The sequence below is a fragment of the Podarcis bocagei genome (assembly GCF_964188305.1).
Source record: "Podarcis bocagei genome assembly, chromosome: 6".
NCBI lineage: Eukaryota > Metazoa > Chordata > Lepidosauria > Squamata > Lacertidae > Podarcis > Podarcis bocagei.
Window position 1 is genome coordinate 38,103,440 of NC_138130.1, and position 22,555 is coordinate 38,125,994.

The window sequence follows — 22,555 nt, forward strand, 5'->3', positions numbered from 1 at the left end:
TAGGAGAATGTGTTACATAGGAGAATGTGATTCACGAGCACATTTTAAGGTAGAGTCCCTTTAAACGAGTTACAAAAAGAATTCCTAGTTAAGCTAATCTAGGACAGTGGACATGCCAGTTTCTCATGAGCTAACTATTAAAATGAAGCTTTACAAAGAAGGTCACCTTAAACCCATCAGTACCACCACCTGCCAAGATTGTGTCACACAAAAGTTGTTTAATAATAATAATAATAATAATTCTATACTACCTTCACAGGGCTGTTTGCAATATAAAACACACTGTTAGTGTCAAGACTACAAAGATTAGACCTCTGTTTCTAAACTGCCAATACAAAATATAAAAATCAATTGGGGGTTGATGGGACAGATAACACATTTCTCAGAAATATGATCTACAAAAGAGGAAGAAGGAAAGCCAAGAAAATATTAAAAGTCCCAAAGTAGCAGAAGGTGTGAATTTAAAACTAGCTGCGGTAACGGAAAGAGCGAGTGAATATAAACTGCTGAAACCACAAAATTCACATGAGCAGATTAGGGTAACTGAAGCTAGACTGGCAAAGATTTTGTACACTGCAAATTGAATATGATATGCAGCAGAGAACGGAAGCTAACTATCAAAAAGTAAAAATGTAACAACTACTCTTTTTCTCCATCACTTCTAATGTGCACAGGGAAACTAGATGAAGTTTCAGAAGTTGGACACACTTAACATGTACAAAAAGAAACTCTATTGATGGTGACCACCTAAACATCAAACATTTTAGCCAAGAAGATGAACAAAGCAATTCGATTTCAGCTATTTAACCTTACATAATGTATTTCCTGAAATCCCTCAATAAATAAATAGAACTGAGACTGGTGCTTTACAAAAGAACGTCCTCAATATATTGACTGGGAGACAAGACACATACAGAAATGAACTCCCTGCCGTACGTCACCCAGGGCTGCTTCATAAATTATAGAAATTAGCATTATGGAACTCTTTGTATAACATGTGTCCTCACAGTGTCTCTCATAATACATAACAGTTATGCTCATGCTTTTGCTGTCTGTACACTGTAGATAATTATTAATTATCTCCTGCCTCCTTGCAGCATTTAAATTGGCTCCGCATGTGTACATGCTATAGGAACTGAAGACCGATACTGGCTCTCATGGGACAACCACAAACTATAAAAAGAGAATAATAGTTCACATATTCCCATGTGTAAGTACTTCTTAGTGCCTTCCATTTAGCTAACACTGGACAACATATAATCTATGAGCCAGATACATAACGTGAGCTAGACATATAACACACATAATTTTTACCCAACTCAGAGATTCTTGCTGGAACTCCAAAGAATCTAGAAGAACCACACAGGCAGACCAGATTCCAGACTTTACCACAGAATCAGCACTGCCGTGGGAGAAGGTTCTGACTGTGTAACATGACTGGGTCTTGCCCATGTAGTTAGTCACTTAAATACGGTCCCAGCCATGTGGGAAGTGAACAAGCAGCAGCAACTCCCACATGTCTGGGTGAGTGTCTAAGGGCACCCAATTCAGAAGAAACAAAGGACCTTTTTTCAGTCTCTTTCAAATGCAACCATATTTAGCACTAACCTCTGTGGCACTCATTTTCAATGCACCTCTGGACTCACACATCCCTGAATGAAAGGAGGAGGCAATTTTCAAGCTATATCAGTCAAACTATTCTCTACACACTGGAAGGTTGTGCTGCAAGTAGATTGCTAATGAAGTGGGAGAGCAGAGAGCATAAACTATGAATTGGACATGTAGCAAAGGTGTCACCTAGAACATTCGTATAGACAGATATCCCCTTAAGCAAATGTTATGAGATGTTAGGTTTCTTTCTAAAAACGGCACTTACTGTTAATAGCTGTCTGAGTGGAACTGAAGTAAAGAGACACTTTGGCACTTTTCAGGCGTACTTGACCCCAGTATGTAACTGCCTGCAGTTCCACCATGAAGTTACTGTTCGGCTGTAGGCCTTCGATAACTACATAATTCTGGGACTATAATTAAAAAATAAAATATATGCACAGTTCAGTGATGGATTTCCTAAAACACAATCACATTAGAAGTTGTGTGTTCTATCAAATGAACAGGTGAAAGTAGATAAACTGTTGCTGTCTTCTACGCCAACTTAAATTCAATAAAGCAACCATTTTGCCTACAATATAGGTACATTTTATTGTTTTGTGTATGACAGTTAGGAAACATTTACCAATCACAAAGCTGGCCATTGCATTGATCCAACAAGGGGACTTGCCAAATAAAAATTTGGAAAAACTGAGATTTTGGGTTTTTTAAAAAAAGGGATTGGAAAGTAGTTAGATTTTAGCACTCAGAGCTGGAGCAACTAGAACCATCTCCTCTTCCTTCGTTTCTTTTGTTGAGCTAGCAACATTTGGCTACATCACACTGTAGTACATTTGACACTATTGTACTTGAGCTGTATCAGATTTGGCAACAATTAGCTTACTACAGCATGTATCCGTATGTGCTGGGGTGTCAAATCTTTCTTTACAGGTATGCAGACTGAAGACTAGTTGCCAATCAGTTAGTGCACCCTATGGGCTTAGTTGCAGCAGGGCACAGACAGTCCCAGTGAATCATGAATTCATCTGTGTTCAGCAAAGTAGTGGGGCATACCCACACTGTCTCTTACCATTTTTTTGCCTTTTGCCCTTGCTGTAGTTTTAGTTTTAAAAACCCAAATCAGTGGAGCATATGAAAATCATTGTCCAAATGTGTTTTGGGGGTGATACAAGACTATAGTGTTCTTTATTGTTATTCTCACACTAAACACAATCAGCTTTGGTTTAAATGGCACCAGATACTACCTTAAACTATTATACAGTAGTACCTCGGGTTAAGTACTTAATTCATTCCGGAGGTCCGTACTTAACCTGAAACTGTTCTTAACCTGAAGCACCACTTTAGCTAATGGGGCCTCCTGCTGCTGCCGCGCCACCGGAGCACAATTTCTGTTCTCAACCTGAAGCAAAGTTCTTAACCTGAAGCACTATTTCTGGGTTAGCGGAGTCTGTAACCTGAAGCGTATGTAACCTGAAGCGTACGTAACCTGAAGTACCACTGTATTGCCTTTTCTATTACTACAATGTGAATGTAGTCAAAGGGAGCCTACACAGGCTTCTGTGCAGCAACTGTGGAAATGTCTGAACACAGTAAATTACAGTTATATAGGAAGGGGGCTTAGTGTTTGCTACTTCAGTGAATGAACCACAAGTTGCCAATGGTGTGAAATCAAACATTGTTTTATTATTTTCCACACACAACAAAAATAAATATGTCATCATTTAATAGCCTTCTTTAAAGTTTTTATGTTCCCCTTTGATTAAAGCCAACACCTTAATATTCTCTCTCTTTCCTTTTAAGTATCATCTTAAGTCAAGGTGTTAAGTATCTTTGACTTAATTCAAAGTTAACAAGGAATCTACAGTGTCACATTTTTAAATTTAATTACCCCATCTGTAGTCTTCCTTCTCTTCTTTTTAGCTGGTACAAAAGACTTGCTGTTGACTGTCCAACTCCAGAAGACTTTGTAGTGATGGACTGGAATGTCAGGTTCCTCTGGAAGATCCCAAATAATCTTGACACTTACACTTCCATCACTGTTCACTGTTGAGTTGGCAATTCGGAGATTAGATGGTGCAGGTGGAGCTGATGGGTCTGGTGGGGGAGAAGTAAAGTTAAGATGGCAATTTGTGTTGCTTTGCACATATGTAAACATCCAAATCCAAATCATCACCGAAGAATTGATGCTTTTGATGGTTTTGAATTATGGTGCTGGAGGAGACTCTTGAGAGTCCCATGGACTGCAAGAAGATCAAACGCATCCATTCTTAAGGAAATTAGCCCTGAGTGCTCACTGGCAGATCATGAAGCTGAGGCTCCAATACTTTGGCCACCTCATGAGAAGAGAAGACTCCCTGGAAAAGACCCTGATGTTGGGAAAGATGGAGGGCACAAGGAGAAGGGGATGGTAGAGGATGAGATGGTTGGACAGTGTTCTCGAAGCTACAAACATGAGTCTGACCAAACTGCGGGAGACAGTGGAAGACAGAAGTGCCTGGCATGCTCTGGTCCATGGGGTCACGAAGAGTCGGACACGACTAAACGACTAAACAACAACAACAACAACAAACATCCAAATGTGCTACAAGATACGTTGAGTATCAGGCAGCACAACCACAACCTGGTGGTTTTTTTTGCTGCTTCTGATGTGTGCTGTATTGATATAAACTGAAAACTCAATTAAATATTTATTTGAAAATAAAATTAACATACAGAGTATGAATATTTACCAAAAAATGAATTACAACCATGTAATAATTAGGTCATTATATAAAAAATTAAGTCAATAATCCAGAGAAATGTACTACAGGAACCAAGTATCATAATGGAAAATGTTCAGTATTTTTGAAAATCTAAGATGCCAGAATTATCCATTTGCAGAATATACATTTTTGCTGTTAGGCCAAAGCTGATAGTTCAAAGGTCACTTTCTGATTATTTTTGTGCAACTAGCTTTTAGCCTCAGATTAGCCTAATTTTATTTATTTATTTATTTATTTATTTATTTATTTATTTATACATACCCCGCCCATCTGGCTGAGTCTCCCCAGCCATTCTGTGTGGCTCCCAATCAAGTGTTAAAAACAATACAGCATTAAATATTAAAAACTTCCTTAAACAGGGCTGCCTTCAGATGTCTTTTAAAAATAGGATAGCTGCTTATTTCCTTGACATCTGATGGGAGGCTGTTCCACAGGGCGGGCGCCACTACTGAGAAGGCCCTCTGTCTAGTAATGCAACTTACATGCAGCACAATTTGCACTGCATTTTTATAGCCCCTACTGCCAGAGAATTCACCCTTGCACTGCAGACCAAACTAGTAGGTCTCACAGGGTATCAGAGCTGGAGTCAAGGGTAGGTCGGCAATAAAAAAAACATGGCGTCAGTGAAGTTAACTCTTTATTCAAATAAGCCGAAACAGCACAGGTCTAGTGATCCTAGCAACTCATCCCAGTAGGGCTTGTCCCAGTGAGGCAGTTGTGAGGATGAAGGTCCCTGCCTTCGCACCACTCTCTAAGGCTCCTCCTTTCCAGGGTCTTTCCCAAACAGTCACGAACTGTGTCTGTGCACAACCAATCTCTTCTCTGCTCTGTTCATTTCTCTGTGTGGTCTGGGAGACCAGCAGGCAGGGGATCTAGTCGCAGCAGGAGGGAGAGACTCCCTGGATTCTTCAGCAGCCTATTTCAACTCTGCCTCCTGGCCCCTCTCCTCTCCAGCCTCTGCTTCAGACTTAAAGTTTGAACTGCCCTCTAGCACAGCCTCTTCCTGCTCACTAAACCCTGTTACCTCTTCTACTTCCAACACATCCTCCTCTCCCAAGTCTGCTTCCTCTGACCACGCATTGTCATCTGACCACCACTTCCCTAGCTCTTCACCTTCTTTCTCATGGCATTCCCTTGAGGGTTCCCCAGCTGCTGCCTCCCACAACTCTTCTGCATCCAGCCAGTCCATGGCACAAGGAGGGGGTGCTTTAGGGAGCATACCCAAACTGTAAGATTTTGCTACCCCTTCTGTAAAAAGATATCTATACCAGCCACAGTAATAAGTGGCCTATCTGCCTTAGCCAGATAACATGAGGTTAATGCAATCTAACCACTCAACAAAAACTAGCCTAGTTTAGCATTGTTAACATCAGTTCGACTTCAGCCCCTCACTGCTTAAGGAATGACAAATGCCCAATGATGCAGTATTAGATTCAGAAAATTTAATCCCCCAGATTGAACTAGCAGTTGTAATTTAGCATATGATATAGTAGCTTTATCTTGAGAAGGCAAGAAGGGCATAGCTATTGATAGACTTGTTGTTGTTGTTTTTGTTGTTGTTGTTGTTGTTGTTTTATTTGTACCCTTCCTATCCGGTTTGGTTGCCCCAGCCAATTGAGCTGAGAGAGAAACCACATGTCTACTATGCCATACTGAAATGCTGCTATAGTATTTTGCAAACCACACTTCATTTTGAATGTCATATTCACTATGACATCAACATACCGTATTCACACTGGCGGAGGAAGAAGGGTGCAGGGGGAGTGCACTGCCCCTGGCAGCGCAATCCCGGTGGTGTGCAATCGCGGCTGCACCCCCAGCCCTTCTGGACGCCACGCCCCCACAGGTGGCGTGCCATGCCCCCAAGACACGTGTCACGCCCCTGCAGGTGGTGTGCCGTGCCACGCCCCCCCATGCCAGAGCATGAAGCTCCGCCACTGCATATTCACTATACAAAAAATGCATTTGCTTTGAAAATACAAAGAGAACTCAAATTCTCTAGGACTAGTTTCTTTATCATTTAGCCTAAATGAAGTAACATTAGCACACTCTCCAGTATTTAAAAATTTCAGTGATGTATTATGCTAGAGATAAAAAAGAGAAAAGAATAGCTACTGTACACAACAGAAGAAAATATTTGTGAGAGGTGAACTTTTTTAGAAACCAGTTTAATGGCAAGGAAGCATGGGAATGGTTTTCTTCTGAAGGTGCTGAATATTTATCTGCCTTTAATAGAAGAAGAATCCACCCTTTGCACCTTTTGTCAAAATCAAAGGAAGATAGTGGCTCCAAAGCAGTGTGTATATTATGGTAACAGTGGAGTGCCACATTGTTTAAAAATGCATTTACTAGAAGAAATCTTTTGATACTCCTGATGTTTTATTATTATTATTCATTTATATCCCAACCTTTATATGATCAATCTTACTCGGATTGATTTACAAATAAAAATGTGTCCCAGAAAATTAGAAACAATGTTAAACAATAGGAAACAAATGAACAGAAGAATGATAAAACATGCTGCATATAATTCACAGTGTGTGTGTGTGTGTGTGTGTGTGTGTGTGTGTGTACATCCTTCTTTTTGAGCTACTACTTGGCACTGAGTGAACCATCACTGTAGCAGATATTAACTGTTTTCTGCAGAGTTATTAAAAATAGAATTGAAAGTGAACATTTTCTCAAAAGTGTAAGCCAAATGAACCCAATTCAAGCCAGAAGAAAAGTTATTGTATTTAACTGAACATTTAAAAATAGACATTGACATTTGCTTATTTAATACACAGTTCACTTAATTGTTTTTGTAACGGTAAATAAGATGCCAAATGCACTTTCCATGGCCAGACACATTAAGTTCATCAAATAAACTCCAAGATTAACGAGTTCACTAAAAAATCCTCTCATTTGTGGTATACAAACTGACACAACTACAGTTAAGGAAGACAGGACTTCCTATTTAGGGATTAGTAGATATGAAATAATTATCATGGGAGAAATTTGAATTGTATGTGCTTCCATCTTGACACATACCAGTCAAAGTCCTGGGCTGTAAACACAGCAAATTTATTGCTGTGTTTTGCTCAACACTTCTGAGCAATGTAAACATTACTTGCATGATGGGGGGAAATGCTTACTTCTCAGAACAGTTTAGCTGTCTTACGATAGTATTCTCTTTTTTTCCTCAGGCAAACTGCTATATTTTGGAAAGAGGAGACAGGCAATTGTTGCCTTACCTCTAGTTTCCTTTCATTTGCCTGCACTTCTGTTGAAGGGTAAAATGGGTATATGCCTTTTGATTTTCCCAGCACATCCTGCTTTGTTTTTCTCTCATTGCCTGCAGAAAGCATAGAGGGAAGGCAAGCAAGGCAAGGCACAGAATGACTTCTGAAATAGCCAAGGCCATGCCCACAATTAAGAAAGGGCTGCACTGATAAGAGGTTTACTGATCTGGCAAGAGCAGTGTGGTTAGACATTTCCATAGAAGCCAACTCCTTAGGCCTGAGGTCCCTTTGCCCCCAAAAAAATATTTGAGGGGGACAGCCCCCCCCAATTGATGGATATTGCCATTCAAATGGTGTGCGTGTGCCGTATCTTGTAATTGATTATTTGGAGTGGGGCTTGCCTGCCCCCACTAATATTTTATTCAAGTTGCCAACACCTGTTTCACCTGTGCCAAGACAATACTAGAGTCTGTCATGTGTAGTTGTTGGTAGACCGTACCTTCTATAAAACTTGAATACCTAATCTTACAGTCTTGACATTCTGTAATAATGTATCAGCTTTCCAGTCCACAAATCTGTCCCTTCATTCACCATCTCTAAACCAAATATGGATGGGCATATTTGTGTGAGGTAAAGCCCTGTCATTAGAAGATTGAAAGCATGCACAATGTTAGTTTGAATGCTACTGTTGCATGTTACGTTACCATCGAGTTATGAGGCTATTCAGCATACCTATTCTATGTGAAGGAATTATACTGAATATGTTTGGGTGTTCACAGATGGATATTTGTCTTTTTTAAATTCAGTCCTTGGTGGTCAGTTATGTAGTCAAGGCAAACAATAAACAGATGGGTTTTGGTTTAGCTCACAGAGCTATCCTTATTGTGAACAAGCCTTGGACTAAACAATGTGACAGATATAACACCTTTCACTCCCAGAAAGCAATAGCCTCTGAGTCAAGATTAACATCACACTTGCAAAGCACTGCAAATACAGCAATTGGCTAACAAGCACCAGACAAACTATGCCCATGAGGTATTTGTTTCTGTCCTTAATCAGAAAGCTTCATTACAACTTTAAATCATGATTCCAGTTCCTTTTCCAACCTAGATTTCAAGTTTGAACACAGCTCCACCAAGTCTATGGGAAACTTCTCCTTCAAACAGAAACCTAAGGCAGTGTGGTTTGCAAATTAAAGCTGATCAGTCTAGACAAAGAAGAGCCTTTCCAAAAGCAAAGCCAAACTCTGCCTACAGGGTTTTTTCTTGAGCCATGGTTTAGTTTTAGTTTTATTAAAGATCAACAATTGGATACTGATTATTTAGCAAAAAAAAAAATACTATCCAAGGGATAGCCCTGACCCCAAATTTTACTGTTGGGATTCCTCTTGGTGTAAATTTGAAGACTGGTGCTGGTACAGTAGTACACAACCCAGTGGATTCAGTTAGGGTGAAGATGGAGTGATCTCTGCATGAATAGGTGCAGGCATGCAAGGTGTTTTAGTCTATGCTAATCCTCTAGTTGCAGACAACTGATAGAGACAACAGTGCAGACTAAGTAGTCTACACAGCCAGATGCAGTCAGTGTTAGGGAATCCCAATCCAGGGGTTTTTTACCTTCTCATTTGCTAGAGTGTCTAGTAAGTAACCAAATAAAATCATCTGGTAATGTCTCAACGGGCCACAACTATGGCTATAGAGGTAATGAGGCAACATTACCCCCATTTGGTCAGGTAAGTATAGCTTGTAGTTCAGTTTGCTTGCAATAATTGCTGAGTAGGTCTCCACAGTGGGTGGACAGAGCTGTGGCAAGTTGTCTGATAGTTTAAACTGAACTCTCAACACAGGCAATAGGTAAGAAGTCATAGAGGATTAGGTAGATTTGACATCCAGGTGTGAGGTCTTGACATGTTGCGGAAGGCAGGTTGCAGAAGAAAATGATATAAAGCAGAGTCACCCCTGGTTCCTGGCCCAGGCTGCCCTGAGAATCCATAACCTGCCCGAGGCCACTAAAATTACCATTGAAAATGTATCACATCTGGATGAACATTAGTGTTGCATATTTAACTGGTGAGCATACTTAAATGGTGAGAGAAAAGAAAGAGAATAAATGAATTCATTCCACAATGTGTGCCATAGGGGGAAAGTACATAAGAATCTGGAAAACTCATTTTCAACTGTGTATGTAACTGCAGGTTTAGCTATAAATTCAAAATCCTTTTACACTTTAGATGAGAGTGCTTTTCTCTTCTAATTTAAGGTGGGATCACCCACGGCTCTCTCTTTTAAAAAAAATGTAACTCTTTAAAGGACCATTGAACCTGAACCACAGACAAGTTTCCAATTATTAAACAGCTTCATGGCATATACAAAGGGATATGCTTTGCCCACTGGAATTGGCACATACAAACCAGCTGTGCAACAATATAAAAAAAAGTCATTGGCCCCAAAGGAACAGCAGAGAGAATTTTATTGCTACCAGTGGGAGTCTCTTCTGCTTTTACAAACACTCTGTGTATGTGTATGCATGAAATCACAATACAGCATGGGCACTTATGTCCTGTGAAAACAATATTGCCCGCTTCACTTACTCCTGATTTTGTAGGAAATGCTAACACCATTCACCTTAGGGAAGAAAATCTGTTTCCAACCTTTGGACAAGAATACCTATCTGATCGTTGATAGGACATAATTTTGGTTCCACTACCATGGCATTGTACAGGCATTCAACATAGTGCAGAGAACACTAAACAGATTTAAGGTCACATTCAATCTTACAACTAATCTGCAGGTATGTACTCAACTCTCAGTGGCGCGTGTCCTTTTCTTATTATAAAAGTCATCTTGCCAAATGGCAAAACTCAGGCCTGATTTCTGGGATGGGGTTGCTTTTTCGACATCCCCACCAGCTTTTTACTCAAGTCGGTACTCAAGTCCCAAAAACCATGTACAAAAATTGTGCTGTCTCAACTAGCATTAAAGCACACACATCTTCCTCTTCATTCTATCCATTATGTTTCTCATCATTCTTCAACAAGTGCTGTATTCCCAGATTTATTTCCAGGTAGCTGAAAGCTGTTCTCAAAAGCAGTGACTAAAGGCAATTCACTAGATGTGAATGGGGTGAGGGGAAGACACACCATGTATGCCACTTTGAAAGAAATGTGGCATAAGTAAATAAAAATCTGAGACAGGTAGATGTAAAGTAAATCTTCTAGGAGCTTATTGTGTCAGCTGTGAGAAGATATGTCTTCCCTCTTGCATCAATTGAAACAGAATGAAGAGGTGGTTGCTACTTGAGTATATAGACATAAATGTCCTGATCCAAAACTCCTGTACAGATTCAGATATAACCCAAAACAGATTGCATCCAAAATGTGAGGGACAACATATTTCATTCAAGAAGAAATACATGCAACTATATCAATGTCAACTGGATACTGTTAACCTCAAGTACAGTAGAGTGTTCACTGCCTTCTGCTGCACCTATGGCTCTTGAGATAAGAGCAATGCAGTGTTATCCAGAAATTTAAGAATGCTTAGATTCCATTAGGTTTCAGTCAATGGTGCTTAAGTACACAGTTAAGAGCTTGAACCCCAATGACTGCAATGGGAGTCAAGCATGCTTAACTCTATCTAAATTGCACACAAGACCATAAAATACAAATTTAGCAACAACAACAAAAAGCATACTAGCATTGCATAAAAAGTATTGTAATGAATTTCTGAACCTCTTAACCATATTGTATAGGAAACAAACTGCTAAGATTCATTTTGTTTAAATTTGCCAAGTTTACCTTCACCTATGAAGAAAAACGTCAAGTATTTCAGTGACAATGAAAAAGCTGTCAATAACATTTTTATGAAAGATTAGGTTAACCTTAATGAAGCAAACCAATGAACAGCCCTTCCTACATGTTATACCTCTTTGTGTCTTAATTTAGAAAATATATATATATAAATCCTGAAATTTTGATAGGGCTTGTGACTTTCAACTGCTGGAGCACTTGAACTTGCAATTTCTGAAAATTAAGCTCATATTAGAGCAATATATAATTCTGCAAAGGAGATGGGTTTGCAAAAACACAGCTGCTACTACTACTTCTCAAAGTACAATATACATGCAATATATACCAACACACACTGGTAGCCTACATACACCTGTATTCATGAGAATGAAGTGCTATGTTGCTCACACACAATACTGATAGCCTGTGCCCGTCAACTGTCATTAAGAGCAGCTGTATCATTTAGTAAAGATTAAACAAAATGTAAACTAAAACACAACCCTGTTTATTTCCCTTATTTGATGAGTTCCAAGCTGTCATTAAACTAGAAAAACAAGTTCTGGCCTGACTCAAGTTGGTATCAGTATATAAAGCCTATGTTGAAAGCAACTTATGATAGAACACACAAGTTTATCTCTGTCAATCTTACTAAATATAACTCTTGTAGATCTAAAAGCTGTATTACAAAACTGGCTAAGTTAATGTGGAAGCTGGAACCTAACGAGTTAAGCTTTTCCCATGATGCTACACCATTCTGACGTCATTTTTAGAAGCTCGGGCGGAGCTTGGGCAAAGTTTGTCCAGTCCCACTTCGAACTTTGTGGGGAAAAGACGTGGGCTTGGAATGGCTGCTAATAGCCCTGGAAAATCCTGAGAAATGTTGGAATAAATGCTGTATATAGACAAACCTGGACTCAGTGTGAGTTTGTCTGAATTCAAGCAACGTGACAGTTTTCACCGCTGTGCAAAACTCTGCTTGGCCGTGACGGAGAGCTCGGAGCAGAGCATGCGGCAGAAGAAGCGTGCCGGGCAAGGAAGAGCTAATTGAGGGCCATAAATCAATTAGCGGGGGTCACGGCTGATAAAATACGTCACAGGTTATGGACCCATAAATTACCGCTTGTAAAACTGTCGCGGGAGCTGTAAAAACTCTGCGGTGTCGAGCAGAGGCTTTGATCTGCTGTGTCGGCAAACAAGCAAGCGGCAGCTGCAAGACGCAGAGAAGTGCCTGCGTTGCTGTGGAGCCAGGTTGCAGAGAACAGCTGAGGTATCGTTTCTCCACGGAGCTGAGGAGCCGGAGGAGCTGGTGCGTTTGTAAGTACAGCTTGGGGCCCCTTTGGGAGAACGGAAAGAGATGGCGGACGGCCATGAATCATTCTCCGTACCCTTCGAAAAATTAAACGGCCAAAATTGGGGAGAATGGAGCAGAAAGCTGAAGGCCTGGCTGGTAGCCAAGGGTCTGTGGGACGCGGTCCTAGGGCCTCCACTGCCTCAGCCAGCCGCCGGAGCTGCAGCAGCAGTAATTGCAGATGCGCATGCTTCGCGGAGGAAAAATCAGAAAGCCCTGGGAGCTATAGTGCTCAGTTTGGAGGGTTCACAGTTGCCCCATGTGGAGGGTTTGGAAACTGCGCATGAAGCTTATGCTGCTCTTGAAAGAGTGCACCACAGGACCACGGCTGGTGCTAAAATCCATACCACCAGGCGGTTGTTTGAAATGAAGCTACGTCCAGGTGGGGACATAAGACAACATGTTACAGAGATGCTCTCTGTGTTTAATGAACTGCGGCTGTTGCAGGTGAACTTTACTGATGAATTGAAGGTTTATATTATGCTAAGCTCTCTGGACAAAAGTTATGACAATTTATGTCTAACTTTGGAATCTATGAATCCGCAAGATCTGACTTTGGCCTACGTCACAGGACGCTTGGCTGACGAACAGGAGAGACGGCTCAGGGAGAGCAAGTCTGGCGCAGCAAGCTCCACCGGGAGAAAGGGGGGGGCGAAGCAAGATGAGAGCTTTGTTCAGGCTTTTGCAGCTCGTCGGTGTTACGTGTGTGGTTCTCACGGGCATTTGAAAAGAGACTGCCCACAGAAAGCGAGAGCAGCTGGGCAGGAAGCCTTCAAGGACACCTACCATGGAAATCAGCAGGGTTTCCATGGGAACCAGCCTGGGAGACAAGGCCAGCCTGGGAACGCAAGAGGAGGACGTGGAAAACAACGTGAGGAGACGTATCAGATAGCAGCGAGCATGGCTTTGTTCGAAGACGGCTGTGTGGAAAATTCCCAGTTTCGCTTTGTTATTGACTCTGCTGCTAACCGCAATTTGATTCCAGAGACACCTGCTGTTGAGAGGTGGAAGTGCACGGCAATACCTGCCGGGAAATCTGTACTGTTTGCAAATGGACAGAAAGGAAATCTGACTAACGTTGTAAATCTGCATTTTCGTGTTTTGCAGGAAACGCTGGAGTGTTGTACCGTTCCTGGGATGCACCACTGTCTGTTATCTGTGCCTTATTTACTGAAAAAGGGATTTACGTTTTCTTTTCAGGATGATGTGTGCACAATCTCCAAAGGAGGGAGGATGCTTGCCAAGGTTAAAAAGGGGCAGAATGATCTTTTCATTCTTAAAACGTCTCTGGAGGGTGAGGGGAAGGTTGAGAAAGCACAAGCCCTGTGTACTGAGATTCCCGCTCAAGTGCAATGTGCACATATTTGGCATGCTAGGACGGCTCATAGTTCAGTAGAAGAACTACAGGTACTGCCGGAAGTTTCTAAAGGGTGTAAGATTTCAGAATGTGGACATGATGTAAGTTGTGAAACTTGCAAGCTGGCAAAGATAAAAGGATGCAGTTATCCAAAGATTGAGAGGATAACCACTAGGCCTTTTGAACAAATTCATGTAGATTTGTGGGGTCCTGTGAAGGAACCAAGTCTGGGAGGGTCAAGATATCTGCTCTCAATGCAGGATAATTTTACCCAGAATTCCTGGACACATGGTCTCAAATCCAAGGATGATGCAGCACAGCTGATCAAACGTTGGATTGAGGAGGTGGAACAAAAGTTTTCCACCAAAGTGCAAGCTGTCACAAGTGACAGGGGAGCTGAGTTTACAGGTTCTGCTTTGCAGAAGTACTTTCGCAAGAAAGGAATACGTCACACAGTGACTGCACCCAATCAGGGGGGGAAGGCAGAGCAGATGAGTCAGGCTCTGGTTAAAACTGCTCAGGTGTTGCTGAAAGATTCTGGGTTACCTCCAAGGTTTTGGTTGGAGGCAATCAAGTATGTGAGCTTCACCTGGAACCGCACCTACAATTCCATGGTAGGGGACACACCGTTTGGGCTGTTGCATGGCAGGAAACCCCAGATTCATTTTTTGCGCAGGTTTGGATCGCATGCATCTGTGTCAGTACCTGCAGCGTTGCAGGGGCCAGATGGATCCAAGTTCCGGAAAATGATCTTCTGTGGGTATGAGCCAACAGCAAATGCGTGGAGATTTGCATTTCCATCAGGTGATCAGAGTAAGTTACTGATCAGCAAACACGCTGAGTTCTATGAGCAGGATGAAAAGTCAAAACCTGCTACCAAGCGTGATGTTCTTTCAGAATGTCTCTCTGATTCAGAACAGGAAGATTCTGAGGGGGAGGAAGAAGAAACTGAGTCTGATGATGACGATCAGGTAACTGACCAAAGTCAGGAACAGGAGGAGGTATCTGTAGTTTCTCCACAGGTTAAGAGAACACCCAAAAGCGAGCCCAGTTCTCCGGTAAGTGTAATGGAGAAGGTCCGAAAACGTTTTAAGTCAGAGGGGGAATCCCGTGAGGATGAGGACACAGGTCCTGGTGGCAGTGAGTCAGAGGTAACATCTGAGTTTGTGCCCAGAAGGTCCAGTCGCTCAACGAAGGGAATTCCGCCGGACAGGTACCAGGCGACAAGCGCATGGGCCTGGTTCACACAGTGTGATTCTGGGAGTGTTGAAGGGGTTCAACGGGTGCCTGGGAAAGATGCTGGAAAAGAGCACAAGGCAAAGGGGAAGGTGTTGAACTCAAAAGGGTCTTGTCAGAAGGTGCAGCAAGGGGGGGTGTGGAAGCTGGAACCTAACGAGTTAAGCTTTTCCCATGATGCTACACCATTCTGACGTCATTTTTAGAAGCTCGGGCAGAGCTTGGGCAAAGTTTGTCCAGTCCCACTTCGAACTTTGTGGGGAAAAGACGTGGGCTTGGAATGGCTGCTAATAGCCCTGGAAAATCCTGAGAAATGTTGGAATAAATGCTGTATATAGACAAACCTGGACTCAGTGTGAGTTTGTCTGAATTCAAGCAACGTGACAGTTTTCACCGCTGTGCAAAACTCTGCTTGGCCGTGACGGAGAGCTCGGAGCAGAGCATGCGGCAGAAGAAGCGTGCCGGGCAAGGAAGAGCTAATTGAGGGCCATAAATCAATTAGCGGGGGTCACGGCTGATAAAATACGTCACAGTTAATGTACCTGTGAATGAGATGAACATGTAAAAAGCAATTGTTTGTTGCAGTTGTAGAATTTAGATTGCTTTTCATCTCCAGTTGACTAAGAGGTATTTAAGCCCTGTTTGGGAATTAATAACTCCTGTGTTTGAAGACAATGGAGGACACCAGGACACTCTCTTGGCACCAGTATGTATTTTGTGAACCTCTTGGGGAGGGCCCCCGATTGTTTACTGATCCATTTTCCAAGGAAACCTTTTCAAATATCACTATATGTGTGAAGGTGTTCTCTTCAAACAAAGCACTCATATTTATTAAATCCAAATGAAATATGAATGGGATCTTTCATCTTTGTGTCAGATTGCACATCCTAGTAATTATGCAAGCATTGTTGATTTGGGATTCTATTCCATGCTGATACTTCAGCATATACTGGTATGTTCTCGTTAAGGTATATGGCCAAATAAATTCATTTGTTTTAACAAGTTTTTTATAGGGTGTTTTTTTTTAAGAGACTGTTTAATCTGTCTGAGGCCATTTTAAAAAGCAAACAAGACGGTGTGGGAATCATTAAAGGAACACGGTAACATCAATTTTTGCTGACAGTGCAAGCCTTTATTACTCCCACTAAACTTCGCCTAAATTTTATCCTGGTTGAGGCAGCATGAAGGGAATCTGTTCATTTGTATTGCATCCCATTCTGCAACAACAGAGCCTGCCAACACCAAAGGAATGAGAAACCTATTAACACTTCCTAGTGTCTATTGATAGGTTCTCACATGCTTTTCAGAATGTGATATTCACTACATGAAAATAAATCTACTATGGGACAGCAGGATTATGCTTTCAGGTTTTCAAAAAAAAAAATCATTTTGCAGTTGGGAAAGAGGAAATAGATTATAAAATGTCAGCCTTCAAATAGTATTGACACCAATGGTGTTTTTTTAATACACATGTTAACCAAATTAAAAACTTTTGTGGTACCTTGGCTGGCTGGCATTTTATATATATAAAATGCACACACACACAATGGCGCATACAAATGCACCCTAAAGGTCATCATTATTTCACAGCGTATAAAAATTTTAGACCTGGTCCTAACCAATGTTGATGACCTGGTTAGTGGGGTAGAAGTGGAAGGATCATTAGGTGTGAGTGATCATGCTCTTCTGAAGTTTACTAAACAGCGGAAAGGAGCAGCCAAGCATACTAGGACTCAATTTCTTGACTTTAAGAAAGCCGACTTCATAAAACTTAGGGAAGTGCTGGGTGAGATCCCATGGACAGTAATACTAAAAGGAAAGGGAGTTCATGATGGCTGGGAGTTTGTTAAGAGGGAGATAGTAAAAGCACAACTTCAGGCAATACCAATGAGACGGAAACATGGAAGGTGCCTAAAGAAGCCAGGGTGGCTATCTAAAGAACTTTTAACTGAGTTAAGATTAAAAAAGGATGTGTACAAAAAATGGAAAAGGGGGGAAACCACCAAAGAGGAATTCAAACAAAAAGCCAGCACGTGTAGACACAAAGTCAGAAAAGCTAAAGCACAAAATGAACTCAGGCTTGCTAGAGAGGTTAAAAGCAACAAAAAAGGCTTTTATGGGTATGTCCCTAGCAAAAGGAAGAACAAATAAACAGTGGGTTCACTCAGAGGAGAAGATGATGAAATGCAAACAGGGGACACAGAAAGGGCTGAACTCCTCAATGCCTTCTTTGCCTCAGTCTTCTCCGATAAAGAAATGCCCGACCTGAAGAATTTGGAGCAAATGATTCAGCAGAGGAAACACAGCCCAGAATAACTAAGAAGATAGTACAAGAATACTTGGCTAGTTTAGATGTATTCAAGTCTCCAGGGCCAGATGAACTGCATCCAAGAGTATTAAAAGAACTGGCAGGTGTGATCTCAGAACCACTGGCAGTCATCTTTGAGAATTCCTGGAGAACAGGCGAAGTCCCGGCAGACTGGAGGAGGGCAAATGTTGTCCCTATTTTCAAAAAGGGGAAAAGAGAGGACCCAAATAATTACCGCCCAGTCAGTCTGACATCAATACCAGGGAAGATTGTGGAGCAGATCATTAAGCAAACAGTCTGTGAGCACCTAGAAAGGAATGCTGTGATCACCAATAGTCAGCATGGATTTCTGAAAAATAAGTCATGTCAGACTAACCTGATCTCGTTTTTTGACAGAATTACAAGCCTAGTAGATGAAGGGAACGCAGTGGATGTAGCCTACCTTAATTTTGGCAAGGCATTCAACAAGGTGCCCCATTAAAGAAGCTGGTAAAATGCTGTCTTGACTATGCTACCACTCAATGGATTTGTAACTGGCTGGCTGACCGAACCCAAAGGGTGCTCATCAATGGTTCCTCTTCATCCTGGAGAAGAGTAACTAGTGGGGTGCCACAGGGTTCTGTCTTGGGCCCGGTCTTATTCAACATCTTTATCAACGACTTGGATGATGGACTCAAGGGCATCCTGATCAAATTTGCAGATGACACCAAACTGGGAGGGGTGGCTAACACCCCAGAGGACAGGATCACACTTCAAAACGACCTTGACAGATTAGAGAACTGGGCCAAAACAAACAAGATGAACTTTAACAGGGAGAAATGTAAAGTATTGCACTTGGGCAAAAAAAAATGAGAGGCACAAATACAAGATGGGTGACACCTGGCTTGAGAGCAGTACATGTGAAAAGGATCTAGAAGTCTTGGTTGACCACAAACTTGACATGAGCCAACAGTGTGACGCGGCAGCTAAAAAAGCCAATGCAATTCTGGGCTGCATCAATAGGAGTATAGCATCTAGATCAAGGGAAGTAATAGTGCCACTGTATTCTGCTCTGGTTAGACCTCACCTGGAGTACTGTGTCCAGTTCTGGGCACCACAGTTCAGGAAGGACACTGACAAACTGGAACGTGTCCAGAGGAGGGCAACCAAAATGGTCAAAGGCCTGGAAACGATGCCTTATGAGGAACAACTAAGGGAGCTGGGCATGTTTAGCCTGGAGAAGAGGAGGTTAAGGGGTGATATGATAGCCATGTTCAAATATATAAAAGGATGTCATATAGAGGAGGGAGAAAGGTTGTTTTCTGCTGCTCCAGAGAAGCGGACACGGAGCAATGGATCCAAACTACAAGAAAGAAGATTCCACCTAAACATTAGGAAGAACTTCCTAACAGTAAGAGCTGTTCGACAGTGGAATTTGCTGCCAAGGGGTGTGGTGGAGTCTCTTTGGAGATCTTTAAGCAGAGGCTTGACAACCATATGTCAGGAGTGCTCTGATGGTGTTTCCTGCTTGGCAGGGGGTTGGACTCGATGGCCCTTGTGGTCTATTCCAACTCTATGATTCTATGAAAATTTGGTTCCTTTGAGAAGTTAAAAATTAATAGCAGCTAATAACTATAAATTGTAAGAATGGAGCCACTCTAAGATACTATAACTGAGGAAGTAATCACAACTTTGTCCAATAATTATTGCTTGTTGTTTGCAGGGTTTTAATCATGTTTGTATTAAAAACACTTTAAATGTGTTGAGTGGATTGGCCATAGACTCAGAAAACATCTTGTTGGACCACCAGCACAGTCACACAACAGTTTGAGTTCAGTGTAACACTAAATTGAATATAATAAGGGTTTCACATAATAGCACTATTACCCTATCAGAACATTTGTAGCAGTACACCTTAAATGAAACAGGTCTTTTTAGTGTATTTTTGGATATATATATGTGTGTATATATATATATACACACACACACACACATATATTTATAAGCATTAAGGTATTATTTGCAGAGAGACATTGGGACTTTTCCTTTTATATCTTGCTTATGAACTAGAGGAAGCTGGGTGGCTCTTGTAAAGGACTAGACTAATCCAGTAACTCTAGTATTTTTAAAGCTTAGTGGATTATTAAATGTTCCTAATTTAAAAGAAAAGAAAGCCAGAATTTACACACACTAAAGAAAGTATGTCTTATTTTTTTTTTTTCCAGAGCAATTGTTTATGTGTAAAATCATGTCATGAAACGTGATTGGAAAATAAATACAACATACAATGAGATAGAAATGCTGTGTCCTAGTAACAGCACAAACTGAAACAAATAAGAGACAGAAATAAAATTCTAAATGTTCAAAAACTGTTTTCTTAAAATGGCAAGAAGTCAGAATCACTAGTAAAGCTCAAAAATAAGCCAAACTGTATTAGACGCTGACCGTGCCAGCAGATAAACAGTCTCAGATTATTTTTACATTTGATGTTGCACAAATACATAAAGAAATCTCAGTTGTTATTACTAATGATAATGTTCAAAGAAATTGAAATGGGAGGCCTATTTGTTACAGCATTGCTTGAAGGATCAATGGCACCTTCAAAAAGAAAGTGATAAACTACCTTGAAGCCATTCATAAAGGCAATGATTCAATGCACGAAGAATCACCTGTTGGGAAGTTGCAACCACAGAAACGTAGAGGGTTGGGTTGCATTCCAGGTAAAGACAGATGTGATATGCTCAATGTTGACACCAACCTTTTGAAGAGCGGAAGTGTTTGCTAGGAGCTGTGAAGCCTCTAGTTCCATGCACGTTAATGGCAGCCACTCGGAATTGGTACCACCTGCTTGGCCTGATGTCGGACAGTTGTATTCTCTCCTCTGTAGTCTGCAGTAGGAAACCAGGTTAACACAGAGAGTTAGTTTACTCTGAGTGAGTGAATCCTGTAATCACTTATACTTTGTTTATTCAGGAAGGCGGAAGCCTTGGGTCATCTTTTTCTCCTTCTTCATATCCTTAGGTGCACAGAAAATGGCCTTATGTCAAGCAACTCTTTGTTTATTGAGTCTTTCCTGTGCTACCTGATAAAGGGTGGAATTCAAAGTAGCACTAAGGAGATCACTGTCAGCACATACTTGCCACATGGACCAATTTCCATTCTCCTCCACCCCACCCCACACACATGTGCTGTTCTGAAGGTTCTCCTGACCTTGCAGTGCCAATTTGGAGAGGCATAGCAGGAAAGAGGGAGGGAGCCCTATTGTGCTGGAAGGACTTGCTGCTCTGGCTCCCATTAGTGCAATGATTTAGTTGAATCAGGGCCTTAATTTAACTAAAGTTTCTACAGACTGAATCTGGGACAGTCTGCATGTAGAGCAAGTGAACTACCACCATATGAACTTGTGAACCACAGATGTAGGTTGGATCTTCATTAGTAATTTCATACCGCACCATTTTGTATGACTAGCTGTATTTCACTCCTTCATGGAATGTGTTCCTTTGGTAATGCAACACTTGGGTTGCCATCTTTCAAAAAGTGAAAATCCAGACAAAAAATCAGTTGAGCTTTTTTTGTGAAATCTTTTTTAAAAAATTGAGTTTTTGAGCTATTTTTAATGAAAGTCGCCAAAATCTATGCTACCAACATGGGCTGCCATATGGCCAGATTTTCCCAGATATGTAAGCGATTTCTGCCCGGACGCTGTTTATAAGGGCTAAATACCAGCTGTGTCCAGGAAATTCTGGACGGATGGCAACCTGACGCAACACCAAGAACATTTATTTGCCATAGATGGGAATTTAACTTAGCTTCTTTTAGAGTTTCCCTATATAGTGGATGAAAAAAGTTTTTTCTCTACACTACCTTCAGTCCATCAACTGTAAAATGGAACCTATCCCAGTATTTGATGCAACAGATTAACAAAGATATGCCTCTGTATGCAAGCCCAAGCAACACAACATTGAACAATGCATCTATGAATGAATACCAGGGATCAAGATTTTTGCTATACTTGTTTTTGGCAAGTAAGAGAAGCTCTCTCTCAACCCCGGAGCCGTGAAACAGAACTGGAGATGATCTCCACCCCTCAAAGCCCAAAAGCTCAGCAGAAGTCTGGAATTTTTATTGGCTCTGTGCTTGTCAGACATATCAAGCCTCCAGCTCCTGTCTCCAGCTGCAGGCTTCCCTCTGTGTCTGATATTTGACACCTAACAGGCACAGAGCAAGCCAATGTTTCCCCACCTTGGAGCTGAAGTCAGGAGTTCCATGGCTTGCCCCTGCACCTGGTGAGTCTTCTGAGTCCCCAGAAAGCACAGAGTCAAGAAACCACTGACTCCTGTCTTACTCTGAGCTTAAGGGGACCAGGGGCTTCTTTTTAAATTGGCAGAATCAGTCATCTACGCTTAACCCTGGAAAGAGGAGCAGCAATTTTTATGGACCTTGCTTCACTTCTTGGTGCAGCAAAAGTCTAGATTAAAGGCTGCACTTTGGAGGAAGTGAGTCTCTGGGACAACAAATTCATAGCTGGCCACCAAGACCAGCCAAAACTATTTCACTGCCTGATACTCAGAATGAATGGCCTGAAAATAATGCAGATTTATGTAGAAAGGACTAACCTGAGCTACAGTTTGCCAACTGGTAGCATCATCTTCGCTGGGATGAATCCCATAGTTCCATCTCCTTTGCACCACATAAAGCACAGGCTCAATAGAGATATTGAATTTTGAAGACCACTTCACTTCCAGCTGTCCAGATTGAAGTTCGCTGAATTTTAATTCTTTTCTGGGTTTCAAAGGGACACCTGAAACATAAGTGATGCATGCAAAGAAGCTGTGTGTAAGTAAATTTGTAGATCAACTATATATTTAGTACCACTAAATTTACAGCCCAAAGAGATCTATCCTCATTATCATGCACTTTACCTTACTGTTCTTCTCCAGTGACTGAAT

The 22,555-nt window shown here is 41.5% G+C and overlaps 1 protein-coding gene across 1 annotated transcript in view; it reads right to left on the reverse strand.

Moving 5' to 3' along the window:
* ANOS1 (anosmin 1) overlaps positions 1 to 22,555 on the reverse strand; it is a 101,043-nt gene that overhangs the window by 12,955 nt on the left and 65,533 nt on the right. Inside the window, exons 5-8 of the mRNA XM_081197046.1 lie at positions 22,223 to 22,407; positions 20,365 to 20,494; positions 3,497 to 3,702; positions 1,877 to 2,021 (exon numbers count right to left, since the gene is read on the reverse strand). Of these exons, the coding sequence (XP_081053172.1) occupies positions 1,877 to 2,021; positions 3,497 to 3,702; positions 20,365 to 20,494; positions 22,223 to 22,407 (666 nt within the window). The remainder of the gene's footprint in view (positions 1 to 1,876; positions 2,022 to 3,496; positions 3,703 to 20,364; positions 20,495 to 22,222; positions 22,408 to 22,555) is intronic.